Raw genomic sequence first — 16,851 nt, forward strand, 5'->3', positions numbered from 1 at the left:
AGCTTATTTTTAAATATCCATGATTTAGTGAAAGAACAAGACTTGTTGACATATGCTCTTTATTTGCTTAACTTTTCAATTAATAGCTACAGAAATATAGAGCTAATTATATTAAATTTAAAAATCTACTGTGGTGTTCACCACATTGTCAAAATTTTCTGAATAAGCATTGCAATGGTTTATAAATAATGCTGTTAAAATCCTGATTCTAGTATTAACTGGTTCTGTTTCAAAGGCTCTGAATGCACAGGGAAATGTAAGAGCATGCATGTAAAGTTATTTTTCAGGTCAGTAAACAACATAATTAGGCAATCATTCCCAATGCCCATTTTGAAAGCTAGATTTTTTTTTTATTTCTTTGTATTTTTTCCTGTTCACAATGAAGACTGAGACCGAACGCATATTGTAGAGATTCTGGATTGTCCCATATATACAAGCTCACCTCATTAGTTCCTTCCGAATTACAGTTGCAGGGGTGACACTCCCAAGTTCACCTTGAAGTGATTCTCCCTCTTTTAATAGCTGCCTAAAAATCAGTTTGAACCATAGGAAATTGCCACTTTTGAAGGTCACATTGCCACAAAACATTGGCAATTTCATATGCTTCAATATAACACAGATGCCCAGCTGCCTTACAGAACAGAAGTACTTTATACCCATACACCTTTAGGCATTTCTTCCAGTCAAGCCTTCCCTAGCTTAGAGTAATTTTTAAAGAAGAGATTCTCTACTAACCCTTACTCAGATTAGAACGGATTATCACAGTATCTCCTTCTTTGTGCCTCTTAATCCTTGGCAAAGACTTCCTAGCCAGGGACTTGGTTCTGTCTGTACCTGAGAGGTGAGCAAGTGTATTAGTAATGAAGGAGTCGTGGGGTGGTGAATGTAAGAAAGAGAGGGAGACTGATGGTGCAAGTATATTGTACAGTAGGGCCCATTACAAATTAAATTTGAAGACAGAAAAAAGAAAACACCCTTTGATAGCAAAGCGCAAAAGAAATTGCTAGAAAACAATATTCGGCCAAATCGTAAGGGTAAATCTTCGCAATCTCAATAAAGCGAGTTCTCTTTGAAGTGCACGCGTTATTCTGTAAACGACCCTTGTTAGCAATTAGAAATCGGTCATTTCGGTCCCTGATTTCATTTGCACCGAGAGAGGCGACTTTTAAGGGTGGTGATAAATCTCCCTGAGCTTAAAAGGCAGAGAGGGCCAAAGTGTGAACTTTTTACTTTAGCAACGGAAGCGAGGAATCAGTGATTCATTAAAGCAAAGACCTCCTTGGAAGCTGGCAGAAGAGGAGGAAAGGAAGCTAATTATGTCTTCCCTTTCTTTGCTCGATCCCACCAGTTTATAATCTGCTGCTTTGGAGGGTTTATCCTCAGCATCTTCTGCTTTCTCCCTCAGCCTCCCTCCTCGGAGCGAGAGTGGGGATAAAAAGTCAGCAAAGCACCAGGCTCCAGGTGGCTCTCAAGTACTACACTGCCAAAAGGGGGGAAAAAAAGTCCTATGCTGGAAAACAAGTGAGAAAGGGGCTCCCCAGAGGAGACTGGTGTAGGCTGGAAGACAGCGAAATCCGGAAAGCTTGAGGATACAGCTCGCGCCGGTGCCCAGCGCAGCGAGCACAAGGACGCTTTCGCAGCAATTAGCCCGAGCTGAAGGCGCCGGCAGAGGCTGCAGGCTGCGGCTGCCCGGGTTGGGAGGAAGGGACCCGCAGCCCCCGAGCTCCGTGCAGATGCATCGCGCTCCCTTCTCCTCGCTCCCCTGCTCTCCCCGCTCCCGGCCCCCTCCCCCCTCCCTCTCCTTGGCGTTCCCAGCAGCGGAGGGTTTCAGATGTCCCACCGCCGTTTGACCCCCTCCCCCCGCTTCTCCACCCCTGCAAATGAGGTTTGACCAGCAGAGGCAAAGCCCACCTCTGGCTTAGAATCACTGACATTTAGACTCCAGGCTTCAACCTGTTTACAAGCGGGCTTTCCAAAGGAAGGGAGTGGGGGAGGGAAATAGGGCCAAACAAAACACCAACCGCCATCCCCCCTAAACAAGAAGTGACTTTCTGGAGGCTTCAAATCAACAGGCACCACCAAAAAGAGAAAGCAAGAGGGGGAAGAAAACAACGCGACCGGGCAGCTGCCTCCAGTTCTGACAACTCCAAAGGGACGCACTTCTAGAACTGGCTAGCAAACTGGGGCTCTGCGGAGGAGAACCAGAAGGTGCCAACCGCAAACGGGCGCAGATATCTCCCCCAGCCTCCCTCCCCAACCCCTCTGGGTTTTGTTCACCGTGCTGTCATCTGTTTTTCAGACCTTTTTTTGCATCTAACGTAGTGAAGAAGAGAACAAAGTAACTCCTGGGAAAGTGAAGATCGAGCGTAACCCACACCACCACCGCCACCACCAGCTCCTGCTCCTGCGGCCACCCACGTCCACATTCACCCGGAGACCGAGGGGCGCGCGCCAGTGGATCCGAGAAAGGAGCGAGGAGAGGCAGCCGGCCCTTCCGAGGAGTTATGGATGTTGGTGCTTTCACTTCTGGCCAGATCCGAGCCCAGAGGGAGCTAACCAGCGGCCGCCACCTCCAGCTGTCTCCTCGCCTCGCACCAGGTCTTACCCTTCCAGTATGTTCCTTCTGATGAGACAATTTCCAGTGCCGAGAGTTTCAGTACAATGTGGAAATGGATACTGACACATTGTGCCTCAGCCTTTCCCCACCTGCCCGGCTGCTGCTGCTGCTTCTTGTTGCTGTTATTGGTGTCTTCCGTCCCTGTCACCTGCCAAGCCCTTGGTCAGGACATGGTTTCACCAGAGGCGACCAACTCCTCTTCCTCCTCCTCCTCGTCCTCCTCGTCCTTCTCCTCTCCTTCCAGTGCTGGGAGGCATGTGCGGAGCTACAATCACCTTCAAGGAGATGTCCGCTGGAGAAAGCTGTTCTCTTTCACGAAGTACTTTCTCAAGATTGAGAACGGGAAGGTCAGCGGTACCAAGAAGGAGAACTGCCCGTACAGTAAGTAACAAATGCGCGCTCCCTTCCCTCCAATTATCCACCCCCACCCCAAACGGGGGGGAGAAATCTGTTCCAGATGTGGCCAGCTAAATATTTACGTCCCCAACCCCTGTAAAATGATTAAGTGGGATACTTTCACACTAAATCACCCCCCCTCCACAATACATTGTGCTGCCGCACTCCCTCCCCTCAGCGCGCTCCCTCCACACCCCGCACTCCTCGCCACCCTATCCACCCCGTCTCTCTGGCTTGTCACTCGCGGGATCACACAGGGCGCCCAAGAGTGGTTGCAGTGCATAGGTGCCCTTCTCTGGCTCCATCACCCTTCCCCACCTCATCCCAAGGTCTCCTTTCCCTCCCTTCTGGAAGTGACTCAAGTAAACACATTTTGTTTCCTTTCGCTGGCAATCTTACTAAGAGTTTCAAGTCAGTTTCCTCAAGCTGAAAATAATTATCCACTGTCAATTATAAGGACTTTAATGGGAACTTTATTTAAGAAAGAAAAGATAATTAATTTCACTGTCTCCCTGCCTGCGTCCCTTTACCCCACCACCCCTCTAGATAGGAGCAAAAAGCAATTTTCTGGTTTTGATTTTTGGGGTTCCTTCATGTTGGTTTGAGTGATTGCAGCCCATGAAGTTAGCTTTTCAGGCACCACCGCTGCTATTTGTCTTCTGCCTGCCTTCTCTGTTGGTAACATGATGCCCATGTCTGCATTGTCAACAGCATATGCGCTGCTTTGTGGTGTCCTGTTGTACTCGTTCCTTCTGAAACCTCTCATATTGCAGAGCCATACTACTACAGCATTGTAAACATCTGGGACTGGAGTCACACAGACCTCACACAAATTTCATTGTCATTCTTTTATTTTCAAAGTAAAAGTCATAAGTCTGTTTCCATCGCTGTAGTTTACCCCATAGGATGAGGTTTTATCCTCAGTACAAATTATGCCCCAGATCTTTGGATTTCTTGCCTTTTTCCTTTCTTTCTCCCTCTTTTTTTCCTTTTTTAGCTTTCTCGTCTTTCTTTCTTGCAGGGATGTGGGCTGGGTAGGGGGAGGGAGAACTACAGGAGGAGGGGTGGACATTGTGTCTCTTCTTGAATCAGTCCAGCAAAGCCAGATTACTCTGTTGGCTTCCTTTCCTAGTTACTTTCAAGCGGTGAGACTTATTCATCCTCCATTGATTGCTATTTGAAAGGATCCTGAGGCTGTGTAATGGCACACTGAAGACAGTAGACAATGACATTTAAATATCTTTAATGACCATTTAGTATTATCTCGATGGTACTTCCAAGTCATCTTTTCAAGGGACTTTTTTGTGTCAACTGATTGGGAATTCCAAGTATATATTTGCCAGTTAACTTAAAAACATGAGTCATATATTTCAAGACTCCTTAGTCCAGAAGGTATGTGCTACTAATGGGAAGGACAGTTAACCAGAACTTAGCATTATCTTTTTAAAGATTTACAAAACATAAGACTTAGTTTTCTTACTTGAGGACTCACATACATTCAACATTAACTTCTGTTCCTCCTCAGCCGCTGCTTTCATTTGCTAAAATTAGCAATATGTATACAAGTAATAAAAATATTTGCATAAGCGTTTTAAAGTATTCCATTATTCCATTTGATGTTTATTACCAGAGAGGTTAAATAGTTCATTGCCTATATTTTTTTCCATTCTGAATCACACGGGTGGCTGAAATAATGTCATTTATGATGTGGTTTTTTTTTTTTTTTTTGCTCAAAAATAATCTGTTACCTGAATTTATTAAATACAATGTATAGATGTTATGATTGTTGATTTAAACATTTAATACTTTTGTTCACTTCTAAAACAAATAGTTGTGGTATCATCCAGGTAGTACGATAGGGAAGAAGTGGTCCAAATATTTACTGAAGAGTGAGCTGGGAGCTAAAAAAAAGGAATTCAGAGGGATTGAAATTCTTCTTTGTATTTTTAGTTCATGGAGATAATTCAAAGAAATACAATAAAATTTCAGAGCATTAACCTTCAGCCAATTTTTCACACTAATTTGATTTTACTATTGCTGTATTTTAAATGTCTTTATGAAGTGATATAAGGACCAATCTACAGTAGTTTGTTTATGCAAGTTAAATTACTATTTTCTAAAATAATGATCACTAAAATAATCATTTAGTAAAATGGTTTCCAAGGTATATGTTAAAATATATTTCCATGGTAAGAATTATCTGCAAAGAGAAAAGTATATGACTTTTATCACGTAAAAACAAGTGTGGAAAATTCTCAGCCTAACTGTCCAAAATATAGTAATATATCTTCCATATGATAAATTGTAACTAATAGTCCTTGTTAAAAATTACAATATCTTATAAAGTAATGCAATCCTAGTCAATAGTTGAAAATGAAAGGGGGTAGGGCTTACTCTGTTAAATAATGTCAAACCGTAAATAATTTAGTCCTTCCAAGAACATCTGTATCAAGGCATTGCAAGTGAATAATAGAGGTTGAAAAAGCTTTAATTTCACATGTGGCTAGGTAATCAGAATGCTGCTACAATTTCCAGCTGGACTGATTCAGCTGAACTACATGGTATCATTAAGATATTGTCTAAATGTTGCATAATTACATGAGAACAAACTTTGCCATGCCTATAGGGTAGCCAGCCAGCCAGCCCACCAAATGGTAGCCTGTTAAATATTAGGGTGTCTAACCTCTGAAGAGTGTCAGTTCCTTGTCCAAAAACCACATTTTTAGTAATATTTTCCTAAACAAGTTATTAATTTTTTTCAGTACACAAAGCTGTTCTTTTGAGGTTTGCTTATTTGAAGCTTAATTTTCTTTGTTACTTTTGACTCTAGTATTATTGCTGCTAAAATACAGTAACAGCTTATCTAAGAGGTTACATGTTTGTGATGTCCTGGGTAATTAAACAACTGTTTTACTGGCTTTTTGCCAGCAAACTGCTAACAAAAGAGAAGTAAGGAAATCAACCATTAGCATTGCAAAATCATTTTTAATGTCTGCCTCCAAAGTTGGTTCCCAGAAATTGGATGGTTCTAAAAGTATTACATGTGCTAAAGAAACTCTGTTTTGAGTGATTCTTACAATTTTTTAGGAGTGGGTATTTTCTGCTTGCTTCTTTGCCATTATATGAAAGTGGAATAAAGGGAGCAGTGATGAATTATGTTTCTCCTGCTAGAAGTCTGAGAAAGCTTGAATAATTTAGAATAGCTGTGGTGTATCTGTCACTAGATATGCTCAGGCTCATTTGGGTTTGTTTTATCATTCTTTACATCTAGAGCTTTTGCCCTTGAAACATTACCACTCAGCTCTAGTTCTGGCCTCCTGGAAAGGCTGGATACAGCTGTTAGATACCCTTGCAACTGGGACTGGTGGACTTATTTTTGGGTGTGAGTAAAACAGCTGTGGGCTTCTCCCACAGTTGTCACTTATAGAAAAGGGCAGTCTAGTGAAAAGATAATGTATCCTTAAACTTGAGACAGCCAAGGAAAGATATTCTCTAAATGGAAAGCCACAGTGCTTATGAGTCTTTCCAGGAAAGGAATACGGGCGACATTAGAAAAATCAGCATGTACCGAGTATGCAGTATGTGCTGTATTTCTTTAAATATATACCTCATTTAACACTCATAATAGTTCTATGATTTAAATGGAACTATCCACACTTTTCAAAGATGAAAACTAATGCTGAAAAAAAGTAAATACCCAAGGCCATTCAACAAGAAACTGACAGAGCTAGGACTCAGGCCTAAGTCCGGCTGCACCAGGACTTACTTCTTCTGTCTCTCTGCTACTGGGAACACTGACGTCAGTATATTAGAAGTAGGCACTACAAAACTCTAAAAAAGTTATCCAAATCTTTAATTGGTTTTTGCTATCCAGCTGTTTTTCAGAAGGAGATTAGATTGGCAATAAAATGACAGTGGAACAGTTTGAAAAGTGTTAAAGGTATCATTGCAGGTAGCTACATGGTAGCAGACCATATTCGTGCATTCTCTGTGTGAAATCTCTTTTGATATTATGTTTGATAATATAATTGCTCGTGGACACACAATGTACACATACATCAGTCTCACAGAGGACTTTAGAAATACATGACTAAGAAAAATCCATGAATGTCATCGTATATAGTAATTGTTTACAGCTGAGGGCCAAATGTTTAATTGTTCCCACATGTAATAAAATAATTTGATTGTAAATACAAGTGTGAAATTGGGCTGTTGAAGAAACTTCTGATTTATGATTCTAAAAGGAGCAAAATCTTGGAGACATAAAGCTACATATATATTAAGAAAGCTTTAAAATGACTCAGCAAATCAAAAAGGTACTTCACTGCATAAAAGTGACAGATCATTGTCTTGTATTAAAAATTTGCATTATTACTTTTTAATCATGACTAGAGCTTATTGTAGGAAGTTTAAGAAAGTAAAAACATAATTTTTGAGGAAAATAGGGACTCAAATATTATCTCTTAATAAATATACAACAGTTTCCTGGGAAGATAACGTATATAACAACTTATAGCTCCCACTGGTGTCTTATTTACATTGTGGTAATTTCTGGAGTTTGGTTGCATAATTGATAACTGGCAGCATTTAATCATGAGGATTGAGGATTTATGAAGGTGGAAGGCACTGTATTTAATGTTTACATGACACTGTCCTGTTTCCTTTACTGCATTCCTACCATATGGACCCTCCACTTTGATGGATTTATCATAAATCCATTCAAAATGCACACTTATAGAGAGTTTCCTCTTCATAAACCTGATTTATAACCATCTACTAGAAGAAACTCAAGAAAAAACTTAGCAGAAATCACATGCCAATACTGCAGTATGAGGATTCGGAGACACCACTCTCTAGGGCTTGGGTATTTGAGCAATCTATTACCCAAAGGTACGGACCACCTTTTAAAAACAGGTGTTTTCCAAATGATGTTTAAGCACAGAATTTAAAAGAAGAATTGTATCTTATACAACGAAGGAAATCCCACTGTATTCATTTTTCTTCTACATTTTTACTACCCAGATTAGAGAGAAGAGCCTTACTCCAATTCATTTCTTTCGTGTTTAATGAACTTATAGTAGAACATGAATGAGCACTTTAAATTCCTACACAATTACCTTAATGTTCAGAGGCAAACCTCATTTATTATCCAAACGTCTGACCTTCCACAAGCCAAAATGTTGGGAAAAAAGTTGACGGCTCATTTGAAATAGAGCTAATGTTTCTCACAGTTATGAGCTGCCTATGAACAGCTACATCTTTCCTAAGCCTTAAATGTCTGTATGCTTATCCAAAATTGTAGTACAAATGATATTTCTTTATTATGCTTCAGAAGAAAGAGTAATACATGTGTGTTAGTTCAAAGTGATTTTAATCTATCTTAACATTAATTCTGTGAACTTTGCAATGAAGAGTAATTCAGATGACATTTTTAGTATTACTGTTCCAACATTTGTCAGCATTAATAGTTGATGTTTGCTTAATGTAAGTAAAATATTAGCATTTCCTTCCCAGAAATTAAAGTTCTCCTTTAATTTTTCCAGTAAAATGGGGCATACGATTTACATTAATACAATTTTAATACAGTTTTCTTACAGTCTAGAAAAGTAGTGAAGTTCACTTTATCTCAAGTTGTTTATGCAGAAGTATCTTAATTTTTCATGTATGCTACAGTGTTTTAAGATCATTTATATTTGCCACTTGACAAATGGTGTTTGTTACTTGGTTTTGCAAATTAAAAACGTTTACTTTTCAAAGTTGGCACTTTTTTTTCAGTGTTTATTACCTTAACCTGTGCTGGCCATTTGGTATAGCAAGTGATAACCTAGGAAAGTGCCTTTAATATTAGTGTAAGAAGATATACCTGCATCTTGGGAAGCCACCAACAACAATTTGATACTATATAATGAATAAAAATTGTTGATGCTTTACAGAATCAGTTTAAAACCAAGTATTCAATTAGTGCAGATTTTATACAAATAGAAGGTTTCAAGAGATCTAAAAGGGAGCCGAGTCATCTACAAAATAATGGTCTTAAAGGCTCCCTTGCTTTTAAATCGAGTTAGTTGTGTTCTTTCTTTGAACGCTATGTTCTAATTGGGACAATAAATCAAAGACGACACTCAGAGTAGATTCCCATGTAAGGTGGACAACTGGACAGTGACTGTTTACTGCTGCTAACACGTGCATCCAATTACCATTTGATAGATTCATAGTGCTGGCAGTAAAGCATTGCCTCATTTTATATTTCACCTAATAATTCTTCAACCTAAACCTGTCTACCTTTACCTATATCTAATCTGTCAATATATGTGTTATCATTGATGGGGAATTTTCAAATGTTTGGCATGCTTCCTACAATGGATGATGACATTAAGATATTAATGAATCATTTAATTAACCATAATAGAAGAGGTAAAGTATAAAGTTAATGTATCCCTAACTTCAGGTAATTGTCAAGTAAATATAACCTAATAATTTCCCTACAACTACAACTTAATTATGAATTGTATGGGTTAACGGCAACTTAATACTAAATAGCAAAATTAAGAACCTCAAAAATTAATTCTAAATAATTCTAATAAATTAATCCTAACTTTAAAATTAAGAACATTTTTTCAAAAGGCATTTTTATATTATCATTATTATTTTCTTTCAAGGACCTTATGTTAACATATTCTATGATAAACATACGTGTTAGTTCATCCTGAAGCTTTTTTGAGGTGCTGCCCCTGTTTGAGGATAACTTGACATATTCATGGAGTCTTTACAGTTCAAGGCCCATCAACTTCTTTCTAACAGTTCTGCCTTGAGGCTGTTATACATCTAAACTACCATCCATCTGTGGCATTTTGAATCCCTGATACTTTATCACCCCTTCCCCACTTCATTATTTTCTCCTCCTTTTCTTGTTTTCTTTTTTTTTTTCAATTTCCCCTGGTTTTTAAACTTACATACCACTGAAGCAAGGGAAAGTCATCTATTAGCGTCTTAGTATCCCGTGTTACATTTAGAGACAGCAGCCTAGAACTTTTTGGATGTGTAGCATCGAAAACATATAGTTTATGTTCGATGCATAAAATTTTTCAGCAATGCAAATTCAACATACTCCATCAGATGCCTCTTCTCATTTTGAATCCCAGTGAATCCTCCCTTATCCTAGCACTGCTTATGGCTCTACCTTTAGTGAAGCGGGCAAACCAGGAATAAGCACCTTCAGAGAATGGAGGCTGATTGTCTGGTTACTAAGTCATCAACCTGCATTTTCCCCTCAGGCTAAATATTCTGTTTCCAGTAACTCTCTGTGCAAGTTCATTTTACCTTTCTCCTATAAACTGTTTTAGTATAGGCAACACTTACTAGGTACTTTGTCAATTTTCTGACCCCTTTGCCTTTGTCTGGACTTCTATAAAAAGAAAAAAAGTGAAGATGATTTAGGAAATTAAATAATTATTTCTCTTCTACTTTAATCATTATTTATTTCAAAAAGATGAATGCTAATTTGGAGGTCGTTAATATTTCTAAGTTCCAGAACTTCATTTAGGTTATAAAACTTCTCTGTACACCCCTGACAACCGTAGCTCTTTAAAATGAAACCCATGTTCTCATTTTAATACTGGTTAACAAAGGGGGAAAATGTAAAAGGTACATGCATGTGTACTCCAGGCTGACCAAATATAGAAGTGCACATAGCTTTGTTAGAAGGATATTGAGACAGTGACGGAAGTTAGAATTTGAATTCAGAGCATATGTGTGTTCACATACTTCTTTAAAGTAAGAACCTTTTGGCACTGATAGCTCAATTAGATTTATATTTATTATGTGCAGAATCTGACTATGTACATATGTTAGATTAGTGTCTTACTGTAATAGCAATTAAAAGCCAAGCTTCTTTTTACAATTAGTTTCAGATTATATAGATAAATAGATATGGATTCCCAAAGCCTAAATAGCTTTGATTTATTGATAAAACTATTAAAATAAAAATTAATATTCTGCAACATGACACTAATTTATATGCTATTTATGGTCTAAAGTGAGATAAATTTACAATGTTATTAATGACAGTAATTAGCAATGTAGTAGACCAGATTTCTAGGGCATTTTGGAGAACATCTCTTTAGAAGATTTTCACAAATGTGAAAGTAAAAGGTGCTAGGGAAGTTAATCGGATTGTGTTATAAAAAGTTGATGAATGAAACAACATAAATATCTTGCAGCTGAAGCAAGAGAGATGGTAAAGAACATAGAATTTGAATGTTAGAAGCCAGAGGAAAAGCAAAAGAGGCCGCAGAGCATTTAGACACAGGCTGTGAAAAGAGGAGGCGATGCTTGGCTGGAGTGATGAAGACAAGGGTTTTGAACTCTCAAGAAGGAGATCAGGCTAATGAGTAGCACTGCAAAAGGGGTGACATGACAAGAAAGGTGTGAGGGAAATATAACCCAAGTCCTGGCATTTGACTGGATGTTAAATTAACTGAAATGAGAACCTGTGATCTAGAAGGAATCCCACAGAAGTAATCGCAGCCATGGTATCACAGCAAGGAAGGCTACATCTGAGTTCCTGCGAAAGAGGCAGAAGGGTAGAGGGGTTAAAAATGCGGGCTTTGGTTAAATGTGATTACAACTATGGACCTGGATCGAAAGTCAGCTTTGAAGAAACAGATGTGGGTGCATTTGATGCTGCAAACTGCCAGACAATAGTGTGTTACTTGGGCAAATTGTCATCAGTAAAACAAGGATATTAACAATTCCTGCCTCTTACCTCCATGATAAAGATTAAATAAGATCATTAATTCATTCAACAGAAATTTATTGAATGCCTGCTTTGTGTCAGCTATCTTCTGACACTTGAATGCATGCTGAAAAAAGATGCTGGTTTTGCTCTCACAGAGCAAATGGTGGTGAGATGGTGTCAAAAAATAAACAAGTGAACAAAGAGATACATGATGAAAAGTCGGGGTAAATGTATGGAAGAAACAAGTAGTGTACTCTAACAGAAAACAATTGGGAACTGTGCTACGCTGGAGAAGCCTTCTGAAGATGGGAAGTAGGAGGAAGGGAGCAGCATGGGGAGAAATGGGTGCCTCCTCCAAGAAGCACAGGAAATGCACACAGAGCCTGGGGTCTGGTGAGAAGTTTGGAGTTTAAATTAATGTTTGTAATAGCTTAATGGTGCCCTCATCAAATGAGTATTATATATGTATATATGAGTAATATATATATATAATATATATAAAATATATATATGTGTGTGTATATATATATATGTAGTAAATGTGATGTTTTCCCTTGTTTCAAGGGAGAGCATCAGGAAAGCAACCAGCAGATGATTTGATGAAGTGGGAACTAAAAATATTAGAATAGAAAAAAGAAGCAGGAATGAGGAATACATTTGGTGTTTTTTTAAAACAGAAATATTAGAACATCTGAGATAAAAAGATTTGGAATTGTAGTATCCATAATATCCTGACGTTAGGGGGAAGCGTAGAGGTCTGATTCATTAAGAGACTACTAGCAGACATTCAGAAATTGCAGATAACTTGAGGATAGAGTGAAGAGTTAAAAATAAAGAATAGAAGGTAACAAATGTATTCAAGGACACAACTGTAAAGGAGAAGAAAAACATCAAAAAATAGGGACAAAAGCAGGTAACCATGGAAAGTGGAAGAAGACAGATTACCGCATAAAAGGAAAAAATAAAAATGACTCAGTTTTTAAATATTTCAAAACAAATCTTGTATTTCAAGGTACAGATTTGAACCAGGATGATCACAGATGCTCAGCTCTCATTAAATTCTGTAGTTAAGTTTCTTGTTTCTCCTCCCATGACTGTGACCTTTTTAGCCCATACTCTCAAAATGTTTGCAGTTTAGAGATAGAGACAGGAGATCTTCCCAGACAGCTGGAAGATAATATAAGTTTATAATAAATTCCAAAGAAGCAGAACAGAATTTAAGTAAACAGCAACCTGTAATTGAGCGAGGGATGAATGACATGGAGAGGGTCACACTGAGGATAAGCGACTCCTGATAGACTTAGATAAGAAGAGAGGAGTACAAATATCCTACAAGAAGGAAGAGAAGCCTGTGGGCACAGAACCTTACATGAAGTTTTTAGGGAACAAATGCAGGCCAATGGGGATGGAGCAGAGTTTACACATTGGTGGGTGTCATGAAATACAAAGTGAAATACACTAGAAAGTGCCATCATGTGAGAGGGAAGTATGTAAATATCCTTAGATTTGTGGACTTCAGTTTTCTGCTGAAGTATTGCATTATTTATACACTTACATAGTTTGCACTTAAAATCGGCCTTCTTTATTTTATTTTACTTTTTGAAGTGAAGAAAAAAAAGAAGAATCAGAGAAATATTTGGAAAGAGTATAAATATAGAGTAATTGACATAACCTACATGTATTAAAATTGTAGCTTGATCTGCCAAAAAAAAATTAAAAAATAAACAGAACTAATTTTATGCTAGAGACATAAAAAGTACTTCTGATCTAAACCAAATGGCATTATTTTTTGCACTCCTGATTTGCTAACTGATCATTACTTAAACATTTAAACTGTCTCCTCCTGCAGAAGTTCTTAACTCACACATATCACTGGGAAGGGGTTTTGCAGTTTTGCAGCAGATTTCCAAAGGGAGCTACTGAGGCATCAATATTACTTGGTCCAGTTGTATATTTTTTCTTGTCATTCATGTTCTAAATCTTAATTTTACTTGGTTTAGGTGATAAAGGAAAGAAACAAAGTAGACTACAGCTCATTTTCTTGCAAGAGTATACTTAGGTATTTTAAAAACAATCTAGGACCTGGATGCCAGCAGCATATATGCAACTGCACCCACTATAAAGATCATGAGCTTTGGAGGTGAACTTGATGGAGAACCCAGGTTCTAAAACTGCATAGCACTCTGTAGTCGCCTTGGACAAATGGCTCCCAGAGTCTTGATCTGTGCAGCTGTTCAAGTGAGGCTAATAGTATCACCAGCCTCATCATTGTTGGAAGAATGAGTGCAAATTTACAGATGAGTTTGCAGATTTACAAATGAGACTGTAAATGTTCCCAGTATTTGGGATACATATGGCAACTTCTAAGACCTCAAAAAATGTTAGTTATTATTACCGTTTCAGGCTGTGACTACTGTGTTATTTTTAATTGTCCAATTTTTGGAAAAGATCCTTAAGTCACAGGATAATAAAAAATTTAAACAGTGATACATACCACCTTACTTTACTTTATAGTTTATAAGGCACTTTAATGCTTTCATTAATTGAGTCAGAAAAAGTCAGTGAAATGGGTAAAATAGTCATTGTTACTCCCATTTTATCTTTAGATGAGAAAATTGAGTCTAAAAGTTATGATGCCAGACTGAAGTTACACAGTTAGCCTAAGCGAGTAAGGATTCAGACCTAGGCCAGTTTCAGCTGCGGTGACCTTCTGTCCTGATTTGCCTAGGTCAGTCTCAGTAAGTGCCTCTTACTCTGGCCTATTATTAATAGCACCCTATTCACTATCAAAGTCCATTTGATACATTACATTATCACCCTAGTCTTAGCCATTCTGGTCTGTGTAAGGCACAATGCTACACAAGCCATTTCTCAATTAAATACTTTAATCTCTTCCCAGTGTCTGCAGAATAATGTCTCCATTTCTTTGCGTGTCATGTAAGGCCCTCATAATTTGTACCCTACCAACCCCCCAACCCCCTCATTCATTCCTATACACCCCATTATAGACATGCTGAGTAGTTGATTTTAGTTCCAGGACATGCCTTGTTCCCCCACATGCAGGCTTTGCTCAACTTTCTAGTTCCTGCCCTCATCCCCTTTCTTTCACGTCCCAGTGAGATGTCTTCACTAGGAAACCTTCCTGATCACTCTGTTGTCCCCACAAAACCTGCACTTCTAAACCCTATATTTAGTATTTTAACACAATCTCACACTTCATTCATTTACCCATTTAGTCTCACACACAGAAGGCTTGTTGAGGGTGAGATCTGTATGTCTCACCCTGACCTTTATATGCAAGCCCTTAATACACTGACTGGCATATAATGGGTCCTCTCTTTATATTTATCAGATTAAACTGCTCTTTTAACTGCATGTTCTTGATCCAAGACACTCAGACTTTCTTGGTTTTGTCACCTGGTCTGGAAAGAGTGATTGACATATTACCTACTTGAAAAATGTGGTTGAAGTAAATTGTCTTTTAAAATCTCATTGTTCTGAAGTCTACAGTTCTGAGAACTTAGAAGATAGGCCAGGCCTCATTACTTAACAAAATGTTAAGTACTTACGTTCATAGAAACTTCTGAATGGAAATTTGTGTAATCCTTGAAATCAGATTGTTTCCCATATTTCTCCAGTTTGCCTAAGGTTACATGATGAATGCACTTTCTTTTAAAATGCAGTCTCTTTTAAATGCTGACTGTGAGACAGTTTTGTATGGTTTCAGAGTTGTAGTTCAGTCCTGGGATAATTTGGTGACAATTAAGAAATGAGCAGTTCTTGGTAATTCATTTAGAGAAGAAGAATGTACTGCAGAAGAGTGGGAGTAAAGGGACATGGTTCATAGTCTTGGCTGTGCCAAAACATCTGTGTGCAATCTGCGGCTCATCGTTTACTTTATCTTGGCTCCAGAAACTTAATCTATGAAATGGGTCTATTAAATAAAATTATTAAAATATTTTTGTTCAATACACTCGTATCCTAGATTAAGGACCAGATTCTAGGAGTATGCCTATTTTAGGAGATAATAACTATTGCATGCTGAATAATAGTCACCTGCAGATATCAGGTTCTAATCCCTAGAGTATATGAATGTTACTTTCCATGATAAAATTTTTACAGATGTGATTAAGTTAAGGATCTTGAGAAGAGGAAATTATCTTGCAATGTCAAGGTGGGTCCTAAATGCTATCACTTTCTCTTATAAAATAGAAATATGGAGATTACACACACATAGAGGGCAAAAGGCAATTTGATGATGGAAGCAGAGAAAAAGATGTAAAGATGCAGCACTTTGGCTCTAAAGACAGATGAAGGAGCCAAGGGCCATGGAACATGGCTGTAAGAGCTGGAAAAGGAGAAGAACAGATTCTCCCCCTAGAGTCTATGGGAGGAGCTTGGCCCTGCGGACACCTTGATGTGAGCCCAATGAGGCTGATGATAGGCTTCTGGCCTCCAGACATGTGAAAGAGTAAATTTCTAGTGTCTTACGACACCAAGTTAGTGGTAATTTGTTACAACAGCCACAGAAACCAGTACAGATTCTGATGCCTCAGAGTGGGGTGATGCTGTGACAAACACCTAAAATGGGGAAGTGGCTTTGAAGCTGGGTAATGGGTAGGGGCTGGAAGTATATTGAGGCACACGTTGGAAAAAGCCCAGATTGCCTTAAACATGCTTTTGGTAGAATTACGGACATTAAAGACTCTCTGATGAGGGCTCAGAAAGAAGTGAAGCGTGTGGTAGAGGAAGCCTGTGTCATCTTAGAGAGTACATACATCTTCCCAGAGAGAGTGTTGGTAGAAATACAAGTATTAAAAGTGCTTCTGGTGAGAGGTCAGGGAAATGGGGAGCCTGACATTGGAAACTGGAGAAAAGGCAGTCCGTGGTACACAGTGGCAGGTACCTGGGTGACCTGTGTCTTACAGTTGTGTGGAAAGCAGCACCTGTAAGTGGTGAAGCTACAAATTTAGGTGAGGCGGTTTTCAAGGAAAGTGTTAAAGGTACAGCCTGGTTTCTTCTTGCTGCTTACAGTAAAATGTGAGAGGAAGGAAATAACGTGAAGAAAGAACCATTAAGCAAAAGGAACCAACACTTGATT

General features: G+C 38.5%; 1 protein-coding gene across 2 annotated transcripts in view; it reads left to right on the forward strand.

The window, feature by feature from the left end:
• The first annotated feature begins 227 nt into the window (after positions 1–227).
• Positions 228–16,851, forward strand: part of FGF10 (fibroblast growth factor 10) — a 76,829-nt gene continuing 60,205 nt past the window's right edge. The window contains exons 1-2 of one of the 2 annotated variants that reach the window (XM_015242118.3): positions 228–2,208; positions 2,300–2,998. In XM_015242118.3, coding sequence (XP_015097604.1) covers positions 2,662–2,998 — 337 coding nt within the window. In that variant the 5' untranslated portion in view covers positions 228–2,208; positions 2,300–2,661. Of the gene's footprint in view, positions 2,999–16,851 lie in introns of both variants that reach the window. The other variant, XM_006207704.4, reaches the window with a different exon arrangement.

This window comes from Vicugna pacos, chromosome 3, assembly GCF_048564905.1.
Source record: "Vicugna pacos chromosome 3, VicPac4, whole genome shotgun sequence".
In the NCBI taxonomy this organism is placed as follows: domain Eukaryota; kingdom Metazoa; phylum Chordata; class Mammalia; order Artiodactyla; family Camelidae; genus Vicugna; species Vicugna pacos.